Consider the following 15,537-nt stretch of genomic DNA (forward strand, 5'->3'; position numbering starts at 1 on the left):
CATTGACTGCGGGGCTAGGGTCAGTTTCTCTCCCAGGAGACTGGTCTGCTGGGTGGCACAACCAGCCAAATGTCAGAGGGCCCCAGCCACTGGGCTCTGGAGCCAATCCCTGACAGCTGGGCCAGGAGTCCGCGGGGGAAAGCTAAGCAGAAAGAAATCGGCAGTGTCCTTCCTCTTAAGAAGAGTTCAATGTCCCTCACAGGGCAAGCAGACCACTCCCAGGACACCAGGATTCCCTAAGACTTCCCAAGACACCTCTGGGTGTTGGGTGGCCTGCTGGCAACGCCTGCCTGTTTGCTGGGGTAGCCCAGCAGTCCCTCACTATTTACTTTCTTTCCTCAGAGAGGCCAAAGGGAGGAACAGTGGCTCAAGGTACAAATTGTGGGAGTTGGGGACACAGGCCTGAAAAACACTCCTGAGGGCGGCAGTGGGGAGCCCAAGGGCAGGGAAAACTGCTCCACCCTCTTTCCCTGAGGGCAGAGGATGAGCCCCTGGGTCATCTACTCAGAACTAGAGCCCAGCACCTGTCATCAGCCAACCAGGCCCAGCCCACTGGCTAGAGGGAGGGGAGAGAAGGGGAGGAGGAGGAGGATCCCAAAGCCCACTTCCCCCGCAAGGAAAGCCACTGGGTAGAAGTTGCAGGACAAGCTCCAGAGAGGGTTCCCTCTGGCTCCCCCTGTCGACGGTAATTTGACACTTACATCTCCAGGACAACCAACAACAAAAAAGCCCAGGCTGTCGGACAGCAGCTGGCTGTCAGCCTCAAGGAGGAGCTCCAGGCTCCAGGAGCTCGTGCTGAGGAGTGCCCAGGGGAGCTGCGGCGGGCCAGGGAAACGGTGTGCACGAAAGAGATACGAGGTGGTGGCCAGGGGCCCGAGGGGAGGCACGCAGACACCCTGATCCGGGCACCCTTTCTTGCCTCCCCAACAGCTACGTTCCAGGTAAGTCGTGCTGGCCACAGAGAAGGGGGGAAAGGAAGACAAGGGAACAGCCAGGGTCTCCTGCACTGGGATGGGGGCCACATCTACCACAAACAGGGAGAGGAAAGTCTTGGAACGCGTCTAGTCACCTCCTCACAGGGAAATCCGACGTCTCCTGTGCACCTGAGCTCTCCCTTCCCCTGGGACCTTCGTGAGGGGAGGGTGGGGGACTCTGCCCCAAGCACTGCCCTGCCGCCTGCTGTGCAGCAGAGGGCCCAGGCTGCTGACTCTGCAAGTCAGTTTAAGCTTTTTCTATTCAGTGGGCTCTGGAGAGGGATTTGGCTGCCCCGCCACGCATGCCCGCTGAGCTCCCGTTTTCCCCAGGATTAGGCCCGAGTCCTCCCCTCCTGGGTTCCCCTAGTGGAGGAGGCACAGGGCAGGGTATGTCCAGCCAGTTCACAGCCCCCCGGGGATGCAGCAGGACCTCAAGCAGCTCTGCCCACCTGTGTCCTGGACAAGAACAGCAGCTGCCATCTCTTTTGGAGGTTTGGCCCACTCAATATCAGATGTTCCCACCTAGGGCTTGGCCCAAGGAAGTGTCCCTGGGCCCACTTAGATCCCCAGGAGCCCCCAGATCTCCCTCTGGCAATGAGTTCTGAACACTGAACCACGGCCATGTACACCCGATTCTAAACTCAGCATTGGGCTGGGAGATGGTTATGAAAGATGTGAGGCTGGGGAGGGACCATAGGTATTCAGATCTCTGTGGCACCACAGAGATGCTGTGACCCTGAGACAGATATCTGGTTCTTCAGGCACTTCCTGGGAAGGGCTCCACAAGTAGAGGCTACTTACCCCTCCTGCCTCCCTGTCCTCACATCAGAGTTAAAGTCTCCCACACCCCTAGATGGTTCTTCCCAAAGCAAACAAGTTGGCATCTAGCAAGAAAGAAAAACAATCCAGGGAAAAGTGGAAAGCAAAGATCAGGCCAAGTGTCCTGGGCTTAGGAGAGGCCACGGGCTTTGCCTAGCTTGGAGACTGGAAGCATGTGGCAAAGGGAGGGGACTGGATGGAGGCCAGGGTGTACCTGAGGCATCAGGTCAGGGAAGGGAAGGGCACAATGGTGAGGTGTCTTATCTCTAAGACACCCCAACAGGCAGGTGCCCTACATCCACTGGACACAGGTGGATGAGGTCCTTCTAGCAGTCCAAGCAGGGACAGAAAGTGGATGGCAGGAAGTCCACCTCCTGTCCTGGGAAGCTATGGGGTTGGGGCAATGAAACTGCCAAAGGTTCTAGTGCCTATGTTCTATTTCAAGTCAGAATCAGGGCTGAATGTCCAGCACGGTGCACACCAGGTGTCTCCACTCTGCTGGCCTCTGGACCCTACAAATCTCCCACAACTGTTGGTTATTTCTCACTGGAACCATTTCTCAAACAAGATAATGCCCCACAGGGCAAGGGTGGCTGAAGCCCACCATGACAAAACAACGGGGGCTGAGCAAGAAGGTCCTCGGGGCCCTGAGCCATGGAGCACACTGTGCTTATCAGGTATGCACACACTGCCTCTCCTCCATGGGGCAGCCTGGAGTTGGACTATCAGTTTTCTGAGGAGGAAACAGACAAGCCCTGGTTCCAAGTGGCAGCTGTCTGGCCTGCAGGATGCCAGTCTGTTCCATGGCAAGGCTCTCTCTGCCAGGAGATGCCACACAAAGGCTGTTGTCAAGTCCCTCCAGCATTGCCAGCCTCCCTCTCTGTCCTGCAGGCTGTCAGGACTGAGGCACTAACAAGCTTGGGGGTGGGAGAGGCTCTAGTTCCTCTGGTTCTCAGGCAGGAAGTACAGTTAAAAAAGTTTGGTGAGTCTGAGATAGAAAGACTAAGAAAATACATAATTCTCAACTCCACTTGGCCTCCCTGCCTTCTTCCCCCAAACCTGGGAAGGTAAAGCGGCAAGAGGGGCTAGTCCCAGGGCTCCCACATTCCCCTGGCCACAGCTGGGAACACATGCAGCTCCCTCCAAGATAATGGCTGGGACACATGCCACAGGGTCACCTGACGGCTGCTGGTTATATTGGGCACCAGGCTTCAGGCACTCTGTTGGTCTTGCTTTAAATAGCCCGCTGGGAAGACGCCGGGGACCCGCTGGAATGTGCCTCTTTCCTTTTTTAAGAACAAGACCCTTCAGCTTGCCCCCCACTCTCCTGCCTCTTTCCTGGTGGGCCTGTTCTGCTCAGTCATAGGGCTAAGCTTGAATGGACAAATACCAACAGCCACCCAAAGAGGACCCCAGGTTCTTAGAGGAGAACAACCATGCCCAACAGCCCCACTTCTGTGCACAGTGCAGATGGAATCCTGTGGGCAACCCTGGGTCAGTTTGCTGAGTGAGGATGGCCAAGTCCAGCTGGCTAATTCAGCTCCCAGTTGGCAAGCCATCCACATGCGTGGCCCACCGCTGGTGTGGACCGACCTCTTCCAGAGTGGAGACCAGGCCCTCTAGGCATGAGTCTGCAGCTTCCAACTTCACAAGCCCTGGAGGACACCACCTTGTAGCCCAAGGTCTGATCAACAAACCCTGTCTTCCCTGCAGGGAAGCTTCGGCCTCTCTGTCCCTTCCCTGCCCTGCGTTCTGACTCTCAGATGGACCCGGAGTCCCCACACCACTTCTCACTAACAGCCATCTCTCCCTTCCGCCACAACCTCTCCCTGGGTCTTTGGGTGTGGCATAAAAGAGAGAAAGCTCTCCCTACCCACCCACCTCCTGCCCACTTCCTCTTTTAAGGAGTGGCTCCACTGGGCTACATTAGTCCATGTGGGCAAAGTGCCAATCAGGCTGAAAAGCCAAACCAAGTATAGATGAAGCCGGAGGGGAGGGAAGCAGGACCACTTCTGCGCCATGAGCAAATTATTCCTTTAAGGATGAGATGCCTGGAAACCTGAGGAGTGGTAATGGCACGAAGGTCCCAGAACGGGCGGGGACCCCATCCTGTGCAAGCCTGTCCCACTTGGTCAGAGAAGGGCCTCATTTGGTCTGACCAGAGGGAATGGTACTATGCTCAAGTCAGCAGGGCACTTAAGATCTGTCCTTTTGGAGACAAGTAGTATGTGTGCTCTCAAGAAGCCTGGTATGCCTCAGTCTGAAGGTGACATGGTGGTGAAGTTAGAGCTTCAGGCCCACAAGAGCAGGGCTGACCGTGCAAAGCCCAGGGGCTGCCAGTCGTGGGCAGTGTCCTCACTGGACGGCTGCTGCACTGGCCTAGCTTTCTGCTCAAAGCCTGAGATGGGCCCTCACTGACAGGGCACAGGGCAGGAGGAGCCTGTCCAGTAGTGACCGCAGAGAAGTCACATAGCTCTCAGGTTACCCATATATAAAAGCAAAGAGGTAGGAGTGGGTGACTAGCAGTATCCCAGGATTCTGTGCAGCTTCTTACTGTGCAAACTGGGGTCTGATCTCCTTTGCAGAAATGTGCTAGCCCTGAGGTAAGGCGTGAGAGAAGTCAGGGGATGTAAGCCAGAGAACCTCACACTTCTGACAGGAAGTCACTTTTCCAGGGAGCCATCATATGCCTGCTACCCCCACTGTCACTAAACAACAAGTCCCCTTGTCCAGCTTCCAGACACACCAGAAACATCCCAGAGTAAAGGACAGACAGTCCTGAAAGGCATATCTGGGGAGGGCTAATCGGCAGTGCATGGGGGACAGCTCCTAAGCCAGGAGACCTGCAGCTGCCTCAACTCCCCTTGCAATGGCCAGGCCCCACCCCGAGGGTGTTCATATCCACCATGTATGGCTGGATGGCCAGGGCCCAAGTAGCTGGAAAGGTGGGCATCTTATCTCTGTGTCAATGCAGAGATGAAGTGACCTACCCACGACACAGAGCAAGAGGGGAGGTGGGATGATTGAAACACTGTTCTAAGAGGGTCAGCTGGAAAAACTAGATCAGTTACTGCGGGGAAGGGAAATTCACACCAGCTGCCATCAAGTTCCTGATGGACTGTGCAGGGGAAGAGGGACTCCCTGGAGGAGGGCAGGGGTCTGACCTTCTGTGAGCAGGTGGGCTGCTCCAGCAGGAGAGTCCTTGCCATCAGGTGCTCAACAGGAGGGCAGCAGGCCAAATGCAGATGGAGCACCAGGTCAGATGGCCCACGGTTCTAACCCTGCCTCCAGGCAGCAGTGCTGGGAGTGAGCAGCCCTGTAGCTGGGAGAAACACAGCACGGGTGCTGCCTGTTGGGTTGAGACCAGGAGCAGGGTGGCAATCAGTAGAGCCAATCAGTACATCACAATCCCCTGGCCACCTGATCTACCACATCAGGCCCAGGATTAAAGCAACTGTCTTGGTGAACCGGTTCAGGCTGGCTGGCAAAGGTTGTCCCTGGTCCTTCTCTAAAAAGGCTCTGGCTCCCTTGTGCCCACAGGAGAGGTAGAAGGGGAAAGAATCCCTGATGCACAACAGGCCTCAACTAACAGACTGAACCTGGAAACTCCTTTGGGCCTCTTGGGCACCCTGGACAGGAAGAAGCTCTGAGGTGGGGGTGATGGACAGGCCTCTCTGGTCAGGCCAGAACAGATCCAAACCAACAGGGGAGGGAAGTCCTGATCCCATTCAGAGAGGACCCTTCCCCTGGCAAAAACGGGAGCAGACAGTGCAATCTCTTCCCCTCACATTAGAACAATGTATCAGCAAAAAACTCTGGCTGCTGGGAGTGGGGGGTTCCCAGGGGACTCAAGTTTTATATCCCCCAAACCTCCTCTCCGAAGTGTTCACTACCACTGATCCCAGCCAGAACCCCCATGAACACGTCCTCCTGCCGGGCATGTGATGAAAGGCAAACATAGGCTGGACTCCCAAGGTCCATCTCCCCAGCCAAGGGCACTGGAGAAGGTACCCAAGTCCCAAAGACCCAGGGACTGATAGGGGAGCTGTGCCAGCCAAAGCATCCTGGCCAAGCCTAGTTGTAGTGTCTCAAGGCAAAGGAATGTACAGCAAAGTTGCTCCACCTTGCGGATAGAAACCTTCACCAACTCAGGCCTTGGCTGGCAGCCCCCAAAAGCAGGCTCTTTATGTTACTCATCCCCAGTGTCCCTGATCCAGAGCTGGGCCAGCCAGGTTAGGGCTGAGGGTGGCCACTGAGTGGGCCCCACTAACTCCCGGCTTCCCTCAGAAGCCACCAGGGGCACAGGAGTAAGACCTGACAAACTTGTTCTGCGGGCTGCAGCAGGGGAGAGGGTGGTTTGCTGGTGCTGCCTCAGTGTGCGGCCAGCCCCGCGGAGACTCCAGGCACACTCTTTCTGCCTCAGCGCAGCCCGCAGGAACCCCAGCAGGAGCTGGTGCAGCATGGCAGCCCCTGGCTTTGTGCAGGAGATGCACTCTGTGGGTGAGAGACTGTTGAAGAAGCTGCGAGGGCTGCCCCAGGCCGAGCCCGTGGAGCTTGTGGCCTTCTCCATCCTCGTCCTCTTTACAGGCAAGTGTGGGCACTCACAGTCTCCTTAGCACCCCATGGCTCCTCCTGGCATCTGGGAGAGACCAGAGCATGGTGCTAGCTAGAGAGCTGGTGGGGGTGGAGACTGTCCCCAGATAAGGAGGAAAAGCAGTTGCCCCTTGTGGGAAACCAAGGGATTTCCCCATATCCTCTGACATTGCCCAAGTGATGGGCAATGCTGGGTAGTACTGGGAACGGGGCCCAGGGGCACTGTCAGGTTTCAACCCAGAGATGAAGGGAGCCAAGCTTCGGTGGTGGAAGAGACACCGGGAAGGAGGTCAAGGCTCGGGGCCAGCAAGGGGACGGTCAACATCCTCCGTCAGACCCTCAGGTCTTTCAGACTACTAAACGAGACCTGGGGAAGCCCTAGCATGGGTCCGAGGGCTCCTCTGGAAAGAGGGTGGGCACCCTTGCCTTCCCCACCTTCTCAGGCCCACTCTCCCATCCTGCAGCCACTGTTCTGCTGCTGCTGCTGATAGCCTGCAGCTGCTGCTGCACTCACTGCTGCTGCCCTGAGCGCAGAGGCAGGAAGGTCCAGGTGCGGCCCATGAGCCCCCACTGAGGGACAGCAAGACATGGAAGGAGAAGCTGGAGAGGCTGTCAACCTGGCCCTGTGGCCCTCGCGCCTCCAGACAAGGACCTCCCAGCCCCAGTTCTGGCCCTGTCCTGATGCCAGGACGCTGACACCTGGAGCCTCACCAAGGAAACAAGGGCTGGGACACGCACAAAACTCCACCTGCTAGTGGACACTGGGTGTTGGGGAGGAGTCCACTGCTCAAAGACTGAGGACACCACCTGGGTCTTCTGCTGACCTTCACTTTTTAACAAGGACACAGGAGTCCCCATACTTTGATGGGGACCAGCCCACATCTGTGGGGAGCTGGCCCTTGGGGCTCCACTGATCCATGCCAAAGAGGAACAAGCCAATCAGAGGGACTTTGTGCAATAGCTACTGGATCCCAACCAAGGGGAACATGTCAGTATTCTAGCCTGGTATTTGCCTGTTTATTTCCAAGTAAAAGCTTTTTGGTTATATATTTCTGAGGTTGGCTGCACTCTGTGCATCAGGAGGGCAGAGCTGGAATTCTAGGGGTGTGGCCAGCCATTATTCTTTCCAGGCCACTGCTCTCCCTAAGCCCATGAAAACTGGAAAATCACACAGGGAGGAGTCCCCCTCCACAGCCAAGAAACCAGTGGAGGGACACAGCAACATTCCTGTCACCCAACAGTTAACAAGCAGTGGCTGATGGATACCCAAACTGTGCTAGGCCCGGGAAGGCCACTTAACATTTTCCACTGTCTATAACTTCTGCCTGGACACCCCACACTATCAGGCTTAAACCCCTGGATCCCTAAACTTCTGAGCTCCAAGAAAAGAGGTCAGGTCCCTAGTTTTCTCTACAACTACTTCCCCATTTGTGGGCTCACACCTCACCTGCCACTCACTGGCTATGTGACTCAGCCTCTGAGCCTGTCTCCTCCCTGGTGAAGAAATGGGCTCATCCTGGCACCTGCTTCCTGTGGTGCACCATGAGAATAAACAAAAATGACCTCCGTCTAGCACTTAGCACAGCTGAGCATAGTTCTAAGAGCTCCATAAATACGAACTGACTTATTCTCCCCTCTAGACAAGGGACCAATCCACAGCAACATGGACCCATTTTAAAGAATGGATCTGCTAAAAGGCAATGTCCCTTTCTGCCTCCCTCCAGTTAACTTTCTCTTTGAGAGGTAGAGCTACAAACCCAGAAATGGGGGAGAGAAGGCACATAGATGTGTCTCCCCACATGCCAACGGGGCTGGACCAGAGCATCTGACAGCACCTCCCCACCAGCCCTCTGAAGCCATAAAGGGGTCTGCAATTTCCTGGACCCTTCCATCATCTGGTCTGTGCAGCACACTCCCCAGGTGCCTGAGAGCAGAGCCCTGTCATGGAGAGGGGATGCCAACCCTGTCATCTCTAGCTGGCAATCTAGGCCACACAGGTGGGGGCAGGCAGGGCAGAAGCAGCTCTCACTAGCTGGCTCCACTTTCTGGTCTCCAGGACTCACCTGGCAGGTTTGAGTCAAAGGCCTGGGGAGGAAGGGTTTCCATCCAAAAGAAAAGAAACCCAAGAATCCACCTGTCCCTAGTAGTGTCCAAAGTAAGGGATTCTAAAGAACAACGGCAACACTGAGGTCAGTGACAATGAAGAGCTGGAATCCACTGAGGGCTAGTCCACGCCCAGGAGCTGTCTAAGCATTTCAATGCAGATCAATTCATTTAATCATCACAATACTTTAATGCCTTAGATACCATTATTATCCCCATTTATAGGTGAGTAGGTTGAGCCTCAGTGACACTAGATGTCCAAGCTCAACCAGCTGGAAAGTGGCTGAGCCAGCCTCTGGGTCCAGTCTGTCTGGCTCCAGAGCTCCTGCTCACCACACCCAGGGCTCTGAGGCCTCCCGGATGTAGGACAGATAAGATTCTTATTATCCTCCAGTGAGGATAATAAGAACCCTACTGCCCAAACACCCACACCCAAACTGTCTCAAAATGACCTTCACATGAGTTGGAGGAACCCAACGGGGAAGAGCTGGGGTGGAGCTCAACCAGGTGTCAGAAGAACAACCTCGGGATGGTGGGAGAGAGGGGGAACCCTGCATTTTTCACTCCTAGCACTGCTGGTTGGAGGGTCCTGGGAGCACTTGGTTGGGAAGCAGACCAGTGCTTGCCCGATTCCTCCAGAAAGCAAGGTTTCATTGGCATCAAGAATGGCCCTCCTAAAGAGTGGCTGAGGCTGAGACTCTGCTAGGAAAGCCTCCAGTTCCCAGCCCAGCTGCTGGGAGTCAGGCGCCGTGAACAACCAGGGCACATACAGGTGTCTGGCAAGTCTATGTGCACCCTCCTGTCCCATGGCAGGCAGTACAAAACTGCTGGGTCCAAATATGAGGCTGTCCCTGCCTGCAGAAGACGTGCTCCTCCTGCTCCCTGGTGAACACTGAGCCCCCCAAGCTCTGCTGGGCCAAATGCCACGCAGGCTCCCAGCCCACTCAGGTAAACAAAGCTGCTCCAGCCCAACTCCGGGACACACAGCTCCTAGCACAGGGCGTTCCTGGGGAAGGGGGCTTGGAGAGGAGACAGCTACACCCCCATTGTGGGAAAAATAAACACAAAGACACTTCAGACTCGGGCTGCCTGAAGATGGCTACATATAAGGGAAGGCCATCAGGTTGCCTCAGGCCTAGAGAACATCTGACTGACTCTGGTCACCACCTGTCACTGTTCCATGCCACACTGGACCAAGCCACCAGCAGTGCTTGCCAGGGCCACTGCACAGAGGCCTGTGCAGTTTCCACAGTGATCTCACCAGCCTCCTCATGCCACCCCACTGTGGCCTCTGCTCCACCAGCGTCTGCTCTCGGTTCCTCAGAAAGGCTGCGCTCCACACCAAAGATCTGTGCACTGTGCTGTGGGCGTATTATACCTCATTACAACTACAAAACCTATTGGGCAAGACTCTGGTTAGCAAAATTTGGGAGAGCACAAAAATTATTATCTGCTCAATTATTAACACTTTAAAGCAATCTACAATAAAAATCTTTGTTATGGAACAAATGAGGAACACAAACTGTAATACAAATTTCAGAGCACAACTGAGGACAGATGAATTTCATCCTTAAAAACATTCCCTCGCTCTCCTGCTCCGTGCCACACAACACTGACCCTAGCTCTGTCTCCAGTCTTTGTGTCTTAATTTATGCACTGCTTCCTCACAGGAGAGCAGGCCGAGCAACTGAGCTTCAGCACCCTCTCTCCTCCCCATCAGCTCATGCTCTTCACATCAACATGCCAGAAGAATTATGCACCTGTGGACAGCAGTTAGCTGAGTCAGTCAGTCCACGCACCTTTCATGTGTATGACACATTGTCTACACGTCTCATCTTTTTAAATTTTTTTGGTTTTATTTTTTAGTTGTTGATAGACGTTTGTTTTATTTATATGTGGTGCTGAGAATCAAACCCAGTGCCTCACACATGCCAGGCAAGTGCACTACCACTGAGCCACAGTCCCAGCACCTACACATCTCATTTTAAATTGAGAAAGCCCACACATTTCCTGGCTAATCTTTCTGGGGTAGGGCGAGGGTCTTTTCTCTAAATGTAGGCTGGCTGACTAGAGTTCTTGTGGTATCTATTTTGTAGTTTTGATTTAATTACAGCAGGCCAAGATGGGCTGGGGATGCAGCTCAGTGGTAAAGCACTTGCTCAGTATGCACAAGGCCCTGGGTTCCAGCCCTAGCAACACCCCCCCCACACACAAACACACACACACACACACACACACACACACACACACAGTTTGGAGTAGAACAAGAACTTAGGCTTTGCAAAGGAATCTGAGTGTGAAAGTCCACTGAATTTTTATAATGTTCCTATTTAGTTATCATGTCTGCATCTTTTTTGACAGGAATATAATCCCAGTGATTCCAAGGGGTCACGCAGGTACCTGTAGAAATAACTTCTTTCTCTACTTACTCTGAGGCACAATGTAGTATCTCAGAGCTCAGATTCTGTACAGCTAGTTCACAACTATAACTAGCTGGCAGTCCCAGCCCCAGGGCTCCCAGCTCTGGGCAGGTTCTTTCTGTGGACAGGTCATCTAAACCATAGTTACTAATTGTATGACCTTGAGTAAGTTACTGAACTTCTCTGTGCCTGTGTCCCATCTACAAAACTAGACTTTTAGGTGGGTGTGAAATCCCAGCTATTAAGGAGGTTGAGGCAGGAGAATGGCAAGTTTGATGCCATCCTGGGCAACTTAGCAAGACCCTGTCTCAAAATAAAAATAGAAAAGGGCTGGGGAAGCTCAAAGGTAAAATGCCCCTGAGTTCAATCCCCAGTACCCCCCACCCAATAATGAATAAAATTTTTAAAAACTGGTATATTAGTTATCATTGTTGCTTCATTTGCTTATGTTACATTCGATTATGTAACTATAACAACAAGTTCAACTGCCACAAACCAGTCTGGGGACAAACAACTGACTCTTGATAAGACCCTGGCTTGACTGGTGGAGCTGAAGTACCAGGGTGTGCCAGAGACCAGCCTGCTGGCTGTGCGCTCCACATGCCAGGGACATGAGTCAGCAAGTTCTCCACAAGGAAGTGGAAAGCTTCAGGCAGGCCAGGTCCACGCAGCTCACGACAGTTAAGAAGGCTTTTTTTTTTTTTTTTTTTTTTTAGAATTTTTTAATATTTATTTTTTAGTTTCCGGTGGAAACAACATCTTTGTATGTGGTGCTGAGGATCGAACCTGGGCTGCACGCATGCCAGGCGAGCGTGCTACCACTTGAGCCACATCCCCAGCCCCAGTTTAAGAAGGCTTTGTTGCACTTGTTCATCTGTCAGCCACCTGGCTACACCTGGGAGAGGTTTAAAACAACACAGCACCCTGCCATCCCAAAGACTGATGTGCGGGGCCTGGGCGTTTCTAGAGATCCTAGTGACTGTCACAAGCAGGGTTGAGGACCTATGGGCTGGAAGATAAGCTCTCAAAGGGCCAGCCCCACTCTTCCTGTCTCAGTGGCTGGTCACAAAAGGCCCACCCATCCTAGCTTTTAAAGCAGTTAAGGGTGGCCATGAGGTTTTGGGCTTTGTTCCCTTTTCCTAGCTTCCCGATCACACCAATGGGTAGCAACCAGCCACTCAGCAGCCAAGGCCTGGCCTGAGAGGCAACAGGCACCATCAAGAAGTGAGGCCTCCACAGTGCTCCCCGCCCCAGACTCCCTTCAGAAGCTGCAGTTAATCATTTACCACATTCCTGGAAATAAGGACTGGGTGGCAGTCCCAGCCCCAGGGCTCCCAGCTCTGGGCAGGTTCTCTCTGTGGACAGGTCATCTAAACCAAGCCAAGACCCTGCTCTATACAGGTAAGATGGGTGGGTGGCCTGGGGTACAGGCCCCGGGTTCAGTCTCCTCCCCCACTCCACTCCAAGTCTGACTGCTCTCAGGGAGCACTTCTGAACAGCTGCCCACAGTACCCCAACAGTACCCCACAGTACCCCACAGTGACATCACAAAAGGCAAGATGCAGCTGAGAGGAGTGTGAAAGGCAGAAAGGGAGTGGTCATTGCCAGGCAACCAGCCCCAGCCCACCGCTGTTTGTTCTGGTGGCAGCAATGCAGGTCTGGTCAGGGCTGCTAGTCAATACTAACGCCTTCCCCCCAAAAAAGTTGCTTCCTTGAATCAGGGTGAAGCTCTGGTCACCTGGCAGTCTCTTCACTCAGGGCCCCCCAAAGCCTGGGGCTTGAAGGACAACCTTGATTTGCCCTCATAGGTCACAAGACAGTAGCAACAGCAGGTAATGACTCTTTCCTTTCTCCTCTCTACTCCCTTCAGCTAAGGGCTCACAGCTCTCCAAACACTGGTTCCATTTCAAAAAGATATTTAGATTTCCTATTTTCAGGGGCCCCCAGGGACTTTACTGAAGCCTGAGCCACTTCTTGGCCCTTGTCCTTTTTTTTTTTTTTTTTTTTTTGAGACAGGGTATTACTCTGTTGGCTAGGCTGGCCTCCAACTCATAGGCTCAAGTGATCCTCCTGCTGCAGCCTCCTGAGAACTGGGACTATAGGAGCACACCACAGCACATCAGTTGGCTCCTATGCGGTTGTTCTCAAAATGCCTCCCAAATGTTTAGCAATTGGGGCAGGAAAAGTTAGGGAGGACGCATAGCAGTGCTTTTTAGCTCTGAGTTGAGTAGGCCTCGGATAGAACGAATGTCCTGGCTCATATCAGAGCTATTCAGGAGAGAACGGGAGGCTCCGGGGCAGCCTCTGGGAAGAATGCAGGGCCCTCTCTACAAAGGGGGAAACTCCATTTGTTGCTTGCGGGAGACTTGGAGCTCAGAGACTCACCATTTCTTCAGTGACCACACATGGCCAACTATTCCCTGCAGCTGCTACTTAGTGTGAAGGTTGGGAGTGGAGAGTAGCACCTGAGACAGGACCTTGAGGGTCCAAACTCACAGCCTCCGTCTTTTCTTTTCCAGGTTTATATGGACCAAGCGGCAATCCAGAAGACCGTCTGGCATGATGAGTTTTGGGAGAACCCCTGGGAGCTGGGGGGCCTGATAGTGATTGGTTTATTCATCTCCACAGTCCTGTTTTTCTTCATGTTTGCTGTTGTATTTGGTTTAATCCCTCCACTGGAGAAGACAGAATATGAAGAGGATTGATGTGACTTCCTGGGGGCCAAGAAGACGAGAGGTGGGCTCCTCTGCTTCTCCCATACTCCTCTGTGGTCCCCTCAGACTCAGGGCCCAGTCGTCTTTTCTCACCAGGAAAAAAAAAATCTAGTCAAACACTGGGTCTGCCTTAGGGTTGGTCAGATAGCAAGATGGGGAGGTTGGTCTGATACTGGTCATGCAGAGGTCTTCTCCTCTGTCCTCAGGTGAGAGAAGTAATGGATAAGAAGGTCCCCCAATAGATTCCCAGCCCAGCCAGCAACTTGAAGAGGACACACATATACACACACACACACCAAAAACCAAAACAAAACAAAACAAATGAAGTAAAAAATTCCTTTTCAAATCTGTTAACTTGTAGGAGTTCATTTTCTATCTAGATGTGGTCACCAGAAGAAGCCAGCAAAGCCTTACTGGGACCTGCAACTCTCCCTGTGGTCTGGCCCTGCCTGTCCGACCAGCCATCTGGCACATGCCCCTAGGTTCTTGGAGCAAGTTTCAATTCCTGAAAAAGCCCTGTTCTGTCCTGCCACAGACCCTTGCACATGCCATCCCCCTTGACTGGTGTGCACCACCAACACTACACTTGCTCAGCTAGTGCTTCCTCACCCTTTAGATCTCAGTCTAAACCTGACTCCTCAGGTAAATTTCTCCTGACTCTCTGGACTAGGGTAGGGTACCTGCTATATACTATCAAAACACCATTTATCTTTTTTTTTTCAGAGCCCTTTTAACAGAAATCGTACATTTTTATTGTTTTGTTCTGTTCTGTGGTACTGGATACTAGACCCAGGACCTTGGACATACTAGGCAAGTCCTCTATCACTGAGCAACCTAAGCCTTTTCTATTTTATTTTGAGACAGGATCTTAGTAGGTTTCCCAGGCTGGCTTCAAACTTGTGATTCTCCTGCCTCAGCCACCCAAGTAGTTGGGATTGCAGGTGTACACTACCATTATCTGGCAAGAATCATCAGTTACCTGACAAATGCCTGTCTTTCCCATGGAAACTGAGCACCACAGAAGCAGGAGATGGGTCTCTTTCTGTCACCATTTTATTCCCATGGCCAGTATGCCTGGCACAGCTGATATCAATCAATATTGGTTGGTTGAACACATGAGTGAATGAGCACATGAGTGGATAAACAGGAAGATACTGGGTTTCTGTGCTCCCCAGCTCGGAGACCACAAGAGACAGTTCAGCTCAGGCCTAAACATAGAGCCTGTTCTTCTATCTCAAGGTACTGAGGCCGCGAGGCCAGAGGTTGCTTCATGCCTTATAACTGTTCCCAGAAGACTAAAACACAAAAAACCCTGTCATGAATAATGCTTTTCCATGGCTACAGCCCAGAGAAAACAGCTACATGCAGAGATGAGAGGAACACTGCTGGGTGCCACAACCTGGCCTCATTCCCAACTGACCTGAGTCCCTTTTCTGTTGGTCCCAGACCCTCCCACCCAGTGCTACTCACAGGGTGCCACCTCGACATGCCCAAACATCTACAACAGCTTTCTTTTAGAAATGTTCTGACCTTAGCAAACCCACTGCACTGGTCTATCCTCTCACTGCCAGGTGCCCGCCCTGAGGGAGTGCTGGCAGGAAAAGCTGCCTCACCTCGACCTCAAACCAGAATTATTCTTAGAAAAGGAGCAAATATAGGGTGGAAAGGAGCTTTTTCTTCATGTTCTGCCCCATTTTATAATAAACATTCCCTTTTATTCAAAGAGCTGTGGTCCTACAGACATGCCAGGGGTTTTATTCCAGCCTGAAAGCCCTGGGATCCAGAACCCTCACACACAGAAAACAAGACACAAGTACAAGGCTGTGCACAAAGCCCAGGAGGCCTTCAGCTGGACTCCCTGGGCCCATGGATGCCTGGGCCCCTGCCCCCAGCTGGCCTATTGACACACTCAGA

At 53.0% G+C, this 15,537-nt stretch overlaps 3 protein-coding genes across 5 annotated transcripts in view; 2 read left to right on the forward strand and 1 right to left on the reverse strand.

Moving 5' to 3' along the window:
* Positions 1-15,537, reverse strand: part of Recql5 (RecQ like helicase 5) — a 33,513-nt gene that overhangs the window by 6,033 nt on the left and 11,943 nt on the right. The window lies entirely within an intron of this gene.
* Smim5 (small integral membrane protein 5) lies at positions 817-7,325 on the forward strand. The gene is made up of 3 exons (XM_026404754.1): positions 817-941; positions 6,217-6,380; positions 6,851-7,325. The coding sequence occupies exons 2-3, from the start codon at positions 6,254-6,256 to the stop codon at positions 6,958-6,960; spliced, it is 237 nt and encodes a 78-aa protein (XP_026260539.1). The 5' UTR covers positions 817-941; positions 6,217-6,253; the 3' UTR covers positions 6,961-7,325.
* Erln (endoregulin) lies at positions 13,435-13,637 on the forward strand. Its single transcript, XM_026404755.1, has one exon. It carries the CDS (start codon positions 13,435-13,437, stop codon positions 13,612-13,614), a length of 180 nt encoding a protein of 59 aa, XP_026260540.1. The 3' UTR covers positions 13,615-13,637.

Source organism: Urocitellus parryii, chromosome 7 (genome assembly GCF_045843805.1).
Source record: "Urocitellus parryii isolate mUroPar1 chromosome 7, mUroPar1.hap1, whole genome shotgun sequence".
Lineage (NCBI taxonomy): Eukaryota > Metazoa > Chordata > Mammalia > Rodentia > Sciuridae > Urocitellus > Urocitellus parryii.